Source organism: Apis dorsata, unplaced genomic scaffold, assembly GCF_000469605.1.
Source record: "Apis dorsata unplaced genomic scaffold, Apis dorsata 1.3 scaffold_949, whole genome shotgun sequence".
NCBI classification, from domain to species: domain Eukaryota; kingdom Metazoa; phylum Arthropoda; class Insecta; order Hymenoptera; family Apidae; genus Apis; species Apis dorsata.
In genome coordinates this window covers 159,723-168,636 of record NW_006264058.1, presented here as the reverse complement: position 1 = coordinate 168,636, position 8,914 = coordinate 159,723, and the positions used below count along the sequence as shown (strand labels likewise).

General features: G+C 36.1%; 1 protein-coding gene and 2 long non-coding RNA genes across 7 annotated transcripts in view; 2 read left to right on the top strand and 1 right to left on the bottom strand.

Annotated features, from left to right (window-relative positions):
• The window catches only part of LOC102677593 (4-coumarate--CoA ligase 1-like), a 10,168-nt gene extending 5,626 nt beyond the window's left edge, over positions 1-4,542 (top strand). Inside the window, exons 2-7 of one of the 3 annotated variants that reach the window (XM_006623824.2) lie at positions 1,816-1,947; positions 2,114-2,321; positions 2,817-3,150; positions 3,357-3,651; positions 3,754-4,298; positions 4,357-4,539. In XM_006623824.2, the coding sequence (XP_006623887.1) occupies positions 1,834-1,947; positions 2,114-2,321; positions 2,817-3,150; positions 3,357-3,651; positions 3,754-4,298; positions 4,357-4,396 (1,536 nt within the window). In that variant the 5' untranslated portion in view covers positions 1,816-1,833 and the 3' untranslated portion in view covers positions 4,397-4,539. Of the gene's footprint in view, positions 1-1,815; positions 1,948-2,113; positions 2,322-2,816; positions 3,151-3,356; positions 3,652-3,753; positions 4,299-4,356 lie in introns of those variants that run through there. The other 2 variants (XM_031514273.1, XM_031514272.1) reach the window with 2 other exon arrangements.
• Positions 13-1,801, bottom strand: LOC116186575. Its single transcript, XR_004151596.1, has 2 exons — positions 1,520-1,801; positions 13-1,451 (listed from the first exon to the last, which is right to left on the bottom strand). It is a non-coding gene; the product is annotated as an uncharacterized LOC116186575 (long non-coding RNA).
• Positions 4,543-7,099: 2,557 nt separating the features above from the next.
• Positions 7,100-8,914, top strand: part of LOC116186574 — a 2,831-nt gene continuing 1,016 nt past the window's right edge. Inside the window, exon 1 of one of the 3 annotated variants that reach the window (XR_004151595.1) lies at positions 7,100-7,605. This is a non-coding gene — a long non-coding RNA (uncharacterized LOC116186574). Of the gene's footprint in view, positions 7,606-7,665; positions 7,881-8,370; positions 8,834-8,914 lie in introns of those variants that run through there. The other 2 variants (XR_004151594.1, XR_004151593.1) reach the window with 2 other exon arrangements.

Genomic DNA, 8,914 nt, shown 5'->3' with positions numbered 1-8,914 from the left:
TCTCTCTCTCTCTCTATTCGCGATAATTGATTCGTCTGATCGATATAAATATTCTTTTCATCAGGATGAAAGATAAATTACGCGTAAAATCGTGCAACGACTCGTGATTAAAAGATTAAAAGTCAAAGTACAAGTGTTCTTATAATAGTGAAATTAAATGGACGAATCGAAGAGGATCGGAATCTTATTGAATCTTATCGAAGGAACGAATTACGTTTAACAGGTGAAACTATCGAGATCCCGCCTCGAACGATCTATTTCAGCGAATGCCATCCCTCGAATTCAAAATCCACGTATCTTCCTACGGTTGAATACACATTGGGTCCTATCGCACGATCAGCCGTGGAAGTTCAAGCTAATACCACCACTGAACCAATCAACCGTCCTCCTAAAGTTCTCTGTCTTCGCCAATGAAAACGATCGTGGTAATCTTTCAGATCGATAATCGAACTTGTACGAAAGTGATAGATGTATTACGAAAGTCTCTCTCCTCCGAACCTGAAAAAAAAAAAATCACCATTTAATTCGTAATATTCGAGGGATAAGTTCGAACGAATTTAAAAATAATTTAAAAATAATAAAAAATTTACCGTGAACAATAAATAATTGTAAATTATAAATTCGTATATTATTCGTGTATTATAGTAGAAAAGAATATAAGTTTTTGTGCACGAGAAGAATTCTAGAAATGTAATTACATGCCTTTATCGTACGAAACGAAAATTCTAATTTTCAACTATATATACGCGTTGGTATAATCTAAAAGAGTTTTCAGATTATGTATTAAACAAAAGTGGTAACTTATTTATAATCGATACTAAGAATGATTCAATGAACTCTAATAAAGAAAAGATTCTTTCTTTCAAATCTGATAGAAAATTTGTCTTCGTTGAAAGAGAACAAAAAAATTTTCTTTTTTCAAACCATCTATCTACCATTTAAGTTTCCATAGAAATTTAAATAACAAATCTTTAGAAATCTCCAGGAAAGTTTCCAATTTTTCTGACATTTTCCGTTTTGATTCAAATCAGTTTCCATAATGTTAAGCCCAACGATGAATGGCTTTGTGGTCTGGTCGACAGGCAGACAAGGCTCTTGGAAATTTGTCTTTAAACATTTAGAAAGTTGGAAGGTTCTCTAATTTATAGATATAATTTATAGATCGGCAATATGTCATTATAAGGTCATTGTCCAAAGGTGGTGGGTCCTGATATGATTATCCTCGGTGATTCAGGGGCCTAACCCATCATTCACTGATGGTCATTTCCTTTCCAGGACACACAGCGCCCGGGAGAGCATTAGAGAGAAGTGATTCAAGGTTGATTATCTCTCAAGGGGTGACTCCATCCCCTTAGGCCCTATGCTTGATCTTTTGCAGCTTTGAAGAGTGGAAGAAGAAGACCCAAGTGAACGTATAAGCAACATAGTTGAAAATAATCTTGTAGAAATATCTGAAAACATTTAGATTAGAAAAAATATTCTTTACAGTTAAAATAATTGAAATCTATTAATACTTTACACTTATAAACTTATAAACTTAATTCATTGCGAATTTCATTCTTCAATTCTACTTTATTTCTTCAATTTGGAGAAGTCCTTCATGCTAGTATTAGAAAAATCTTAATCAGCAGCCCACGTGCAACATCAGCCAAAAGAAGACAAGATCAATTACGGAGAAGCTAACACTTGAGACAAAATTGCTCCTTCTTTCTCTAAAAAGAAAAAAGCAATTTTTTTTTTAAACCAATTTATATTTACCGTATCTCCAGAAAGTAAGAAATTTATTAATCTCCATGATAAATTTTATTATTGCAGATATAATCTGAAACAAAAATGAAAATACAAAATAATATACTTTATGGCGAACCAATATCAAAAGTTCCAAATATTTCTCTAGGGCAATATTTGTTCAACAATCTACATAATAACCCCAATGACATCGTACAAGTAAGTTTTTTCAAGATAGCAGGTTGAATTATTATATCCCAGATATTAAATCGATTCAATCGAAGGACAAGTAATATATTATGGAAATATATATATATATATATATATATATATATATTTACAAAATGTACTTGACTTGCGTAATATTTAAATCTTGACATTTCAGATAGATATCGAGACCGATAAACGTTTCACGTGTAAAGAAATTCTCGACAAGAGCATAAGATTAAGCATCGCTTTGCGAAATTATGGAATCAACATGAACGACAGAGTTTCCCTTACAAGTGAAAATCATCCAAATTACATGATAGCGATGTGTGGCACATTTTTCAACGGAATTACATTTGCACCTTTAAATCCAGCATACACAGAAAGTAAAGTCAAGACGATCGTTTTAATTTATAATTTTCCATCAAATTATTCTCTTTGGATTGGATGTATTTCATATGTTAATTTCGCGGACAAAAGATCAATCAAATTAGGTTTTAATTTGTATAATTTCAGTCTCCAGTAATACAATTTGAAGCAATGTATATTTTTATCCATTATTTTAAAAATATTTTGATCTTGAATTTATTAAATAACCTGAATTGAAAGTTAAAATTCGAGAAAGTATTCGAGTTAATAATTAGATTACGGATGTTTGTGCATTCATTAAAGAAAAATTTGTACGTACAAAAATCTATGAAGAATGTATTACTCGTTTCTTTAATCTCGTTCAGAAAAAAATTGTATTCTGGCACAAAACCATTAATCCACAATCTATTAATACATCTATTAATTGTACGATAAATAAGTTTAAATAATTTTCGAAATTAAAAATTTTTAAAATGATGGAAAATATTCAAGTTTAACGTTTAAAATTTTAGGAGAATTCAGCCACATGTTGAAAATTTATCAGCCACGAGTGATATTCGTATCTCGACGCACCGAAAAGCTTTTGGTAAAAGTCGCGTCTACTTTAACCTGGGATATAAAATTAATAGAATTGGACGACGAAGCTCTCGATGGAAATGTGGTAACGTTGAACGTGTTTTTGGAAAAATATGGAAATATCGTTGACCCTCGTATGTTCACACCGGTACAAGTGGACGACAACGGCAAGAGAATGGCAGCCATCCTTTGTTCTAGTGGCACAACGGGTTTTCCAAAAGGAGTGATGCTCTCTCATCGAAATTTACTAACCTTCATTCAGAGTATAAGGTAAATTGCATTGCTCTCGCCACGTTTTTCAATATCCCCTAAAAAGTATTACAAATATTAATATTACGAATATTACACATGTATAACCATACATCACACATATTCTATTGCAAAAGTAAAAGTAAATATACTTCCCTTCTTTAAACCTACCTTCTAACAATTATTATTTTTAATTTATTTTCTCTCATTTATAATTCCTATTAAAGCCAGCCGAGTTTCTTGAACATTCAACAAGGAGATCGAATGATAATTTTCTTACCACTGTTTCACGGCTACGCTTTCGGAATGATGTGCAACTGCATATGCTCCGATGCGATAGTGTGTTTAATGCGAGATTACAATACGGACGCGTTACTGAGCTCCGTTCAAAAGTACAAGATCACGCATTTACCACTCGTCCCACCTATCCTGGTGGCTATCCTGAAACATCCAATGTTGTCGAATTACGATTTCAGTAGCGTGAAAGAAATATTATGCGGCGCGTTGCCGCTTCCACTTGACGTAAGTTTCAAATATCGCAATATACCTCGATATAATATATCGATTCCATACCAAATCGATCTTGGATCGAATTTCTTGAAATTCACCAACGTTCGTTTTCAGATTGCGAACGAACTGAAACGTCGCACGAAAGTGAAAAACATACGAAACGGTTACGGAATGACGGAATTGGCGGTGGTATCGAATTTGAGCGAGAGATCGTGCAAAGATGCCTCGATCGGCTCCCCGTTGCCCGGTTTCAAATGCAAGGTGGTGAGCACGGAAACGGGGAAGACGGTTGGCGCGGGGAAAGTGGGGGAAATTTGCTTCGCTGGCGATCAGATAATGTTGGGGTACTACAAGAATCCGAAAAGCACCGCGGAAACGATCGACGAGTGGAATTGGCTTCACACGGGCGATCTTGGATATTTCACCGAGGATGGAGGGTTGTACGTCACAGGGCGAATAAAGGAAATCATCAAGTACAAAGGTTTCCAAGTGGCGCCAAGCGAGATCGAGGCATTGTTGCTAACGCATTCAAGTGTCAAGGACGTGGCTGTGGTGGGTAAACCCGACGAGGTGAGCGGAGAGTTGCCGATGGCCGTGGTAGTGAGGCAACCAGGCCAGAACGTGACCGCTGAAGAAATTGTGGATTTCGTGAAAAGTGAGTCTTGAGTCTTGAATGGTTCGAGCAAAGTGCGAAATTAACGACAATTTTCCTTTTAGCAAATTTATCGCCGCAGAAATGGCTGAGAGGAGGTGTTAAATTCGTCGAAACTTTACCCAAGACTCCATCCGGCAAAGTTCTACGGAAACAATTGCTTAATATCGTGTTATCCAAATTGTGAACGAGTTGTATATATCCTGTACGCATAATATACACATTTCGAATAAAATCGAAACTCCTTTTCCAGTGGAAAGAATTTGTTGAAAAAAATTTTCGAGCGCAAGGGTTGATGGCTTTTTCGAATAAGTATTCGTTCAACGATCGAATAAAACAAAGGAAGAATTCGTGAGCAATACAATATCGATTCAAATGAGAAACTTTCGATTCCTTCTCTTTGCTCGACGACAGAGAAGAAAATCTTGAAATTTTGTCCTCTGCGGGCAAAGGGAAGAGATTAGGGTGTAAAAAGAAGAATGGATATCGTCGATAAGTAGACCGATAATTGGCCGTTCTTTTAGCGGAATAGTCAGAACGATCGCGTTATCTTCGTTAACGAGAAAGTGCGATAGGAATTTCTAGCAGTTTTACTGGATCAACGGAATTAGCGGTATCCGGTATTGGAAAAATTTAAATTTCACACCACCTACTCTACCGTGAGGCTGCTACACGACTATGCGGTGTATCGTCTACACAGTGTGTCCCATAAGTCTTCGCTTATCGACCGAAAACGATATTGAAATTTCCAAACATTTGCTTCATCCATTAAAAAATTATCATTCTCATAGGATATCCTTCCGTAACGAGTCGAGGAAAATTTCTAATACGAAAGACGATCCGTCCCTGTGAAACAAAAAACGTGAAATTAATTTGGTCGCGGAAATCATGGGAATAAATATCTGATTGGATTTAAAGCGGTTCGGCAAGCACTTGCCTGACAATCGTATCGAATCCAATGTCAGCCGATTTGCAATACACCTTGTAGGTGAAACAAGTCTATTGCTCCGCTACTACTGGATATATATGCAACTTGGTATACGTGTGGTGTACGTCTATGGCTGGCGTTCCTGTTAATTTCATTGTGACGATCACCCTGACAAATCTAATTGACGTGCATCAATTATTTGCCGGACGAAGGCCGCTTAACTCCCTTTCCACTTGCCAGCCAGCATGGTTTCCGGATAATTTCATTTTTCACGATACTTTCTACCGATAGAATTTTACTCCGTGCCGTTATGTCGGCCAGCCTTTCTAATTCCCAAGCGATGATCCATGTGGGGCTAGGGTAAATAGAAAATACTCTATTACTATATTGCATTGTGCGTGAATGGGTAAAATTTTTGAATTTTATTACAGTTGTGTATAAAAAATATAGGAATTTTCATTTTTTTCCTCGACGAAAAATAAAGTTTGTTCGTACCTTCGAATTTCGAATTGTTGCATCGTTGGAGGAAATTTTTAACCAAATAAATAGTTGGATGAATTTATTATGCAACAAACGATAAACATCTTTAATGTAAAGTTTCGTGACAGAATTAAGAAAATATTGACAAACTTTCCTCCATCTTCTCTCCGCTAACTCTTCTTTAGTTAGATTAAAAAGTAATTAATGAAATATTAGATTTAATATACGTTCAAAGAACCGTGATAAAAGTTCTCACACTATGAAACGTTTTTTTTCGCCTAGAGATCCAACATACCACCATTGTTAAAGAACTTTCAGGCAAAAAAGCAAGTAAAAGCAGATAAAAAAAAAAGTTCGAATAAGGTACACGTGTAAATTTTTCGAATTGAATTTTCGATTCCTGAAATTTGTCAAATTTAATAAATTGGATGCAAGAAAAGCCTCGGTGACAATCGTCAATTTTTATATCTTTAAAAGAATAAGAACTCGTTGGCAGACAAAACATGTTTTAACCTCGTCAATTTTGATGATACAATAATGAAATTTACAGGGCATTTATAAAAAAACGTGGAATCTAATTAAAAGAAGTTTACAAAAAAAAAAAAATAAAACTTTCTTGAATCCAACGGTATATATTCAAAGATAAACGGTGAAAAATTAAATATTTATATCGTTTGTCTCGTTTCATTATTGTACTTTACGATCGTCTCAAGTCACATTGTAAAAAGAAGAAATTGAATCATAAATATGAATCATGTGCGATATACGTGTCTACTATCCATCGATTCACGGAAGAAAGGTTGGAACTTATCGCCCGCGGGTGATCTCGCTGCATTGTAAAAAGAACAAAACGCTTCTGATTAAAGTTCTCGTAGAATATTCGGATATTCTTGATCAAGGTTCGATTACACGTGAAATTGCTGTTTATTCAAAATACTTACGTAGAATTACAATCTATCTCGTTCAAAATTTTATTCTCGATTCAAAACTTCTCACTCGAGATGAGATTCTAACCTATTTTTAGCACACTTGATCCTGTCTTTAGATAACAAATCTATTCTTCTCCCCTTTTTCTTCAATTATAAAGATTTACTTTATTATAATCAAAATAATGACTCATCGTCTATCAGTTTCGATTGTATCTCTTTGTTTATTCGCTATTTTTTTTCTATTTTATCTAGACCGAAGAACATAAACAATGCGCCTTCATCGCCACGAAGTAAGTAATCCTTGAAGCGCGACCATTTCAAATTTGTCGATCGCTTCGATGGTAAGAAGATCGAAGAAAACGTATAATTGGTTGAAGTTTGGTATATAGGGAATAGATAATCGAAAGGTGGAAAGATCGATTGGTCGGTAGGTGAGATGGCGTTGCGATAGAAGCGGAAGAACAGAAAACGGGCAGATGCGATGCAGTTGGCCGCAATGGCGATATAGAATGGTGAGGCAGCGGCATAACGCGCATAATAACGCGCGCTCGAGGCCTTCGTAAAATGAGATACGACGGTGAGGCAACGAAGCGTAGGAAGGAGGCAGCAGGGAATCGGGAGAAAGAGAGACAGACAGGAACGGATAGAGGGCGGGGAGGGTGCCTATCACTCGGAGAGATCCAATACAATGCGAACTATTGTACCCACGTTCGCCATCCACTCCAATTCCTAGGCTGGAGATATGCAGCTAGCTCGATCCTGCACTTGCCGCGCGCCCTCTCTACATGTGTTGGAACGTTACACACATACCCGACCCTCTCTAAGTCTATGTCGCCACTTCCGTAAGGATACGAACGAGTTCAATATGGAACGAATGAACAGATTACATTGACATTGTACCTCTGGCAAATGACGTGTTTCGTTCAAATTCAAGTTCTTCCATTCTTCGCCAGAAATTGTTCGTTTCAAAAATCTAGGTATGAAACTTTTTTATTTATTTTATCGTAGATTCGAAACTTTTGCATTCCAAAGATGATTTTCTCGTAAATATTGGAAATGCATCGAGACCACCATTTTACTCGAAGAGTAAACTTTCGCTCTCGAACGATTTTCGAGAATTTTATCGCGAGGATTCGATTTATGATGATCGAATTATGCGATGGGAAGGTAGAAAGAGAAATAGATGACGCGAGGCAAAGCATAACCATTGGCGAGAGAGAATCGGAGAGAAAAGGATGGATAGAGAAACAAGGTAGGAAGGGAACAGGCGTTTACGTGCGCCAGACATCCGATGATGCATAGTTGCTGTTGACATGCTGGAACGTCAGGCTCACATGACCTCTCGAGCACACCCATTATCCGCAAAGCGACCCCCAATTTGGGACAATAACCGCTTCGTAGAGTCGTGTAATAATTATTGGCCGGTTTTCAGCCTCATCCTTCTATCCTCTTCAGTTATCATCGCCAGTGTTTCGTCGCGTTTAACGTCGCGAATATTCGTTCGAAAGAATACTTTGTTGCGTTATCATAGCGCTGGTGCGTGGATATTTCCTATCCTTTCGAATAATCCTTTTGTAATATTCGTTTCGAATAAATTTAACGATGAAGGATTAAGATTTGTATCAAAAGTTATATAGTTTTTAAATATGGATAAAAGATGGATTCGGACAATGGAACGGAAGAAAAAAAGATCAATTACGCAGAGATTACGAAAGATTTTTATTTTAAACTTATAATTAAGCTTTCATGTAAAACGTGAAAGCGATCCCTTTTGATCAAACGAGATCATTATTCGGAAATGTTTCGTTATTAGTAACCGATGTTATACGTATATTCGAGAACGATTTAAAGCAAACAATATCATTATCTGGCTGCTGGCCGGTATGCAACAGACATTTTTATTCTTCAAAATATTTTTCGCTGTTTCACAATTTGATAAACAAATGCACGTGTTCACTGTTTTCAAGAACAAATCTATTAATATTATCGAAAATCATAAAGGGAATGAAATGGAAACGTCTTTTTATTGTTATATAAAATTATTTAATTAAAATCGAAATTCGTACGATTTAATTGAAAAGATAACGCAGATTAGAGACAAAAGATAACGAGAACAATTAACAATAAAACACGTAGCTTGTATAACCCAGTGAAATATAATGTGCATAAACTGTCTGAAAATTACGCGAAACAACAGGATGACAGGTAACACGAACGGTGAAGTAGCAGTATTGTCCCCATTTATTCGAAATTTATTAAACGATGATGCATCGTTTAATAAGCATA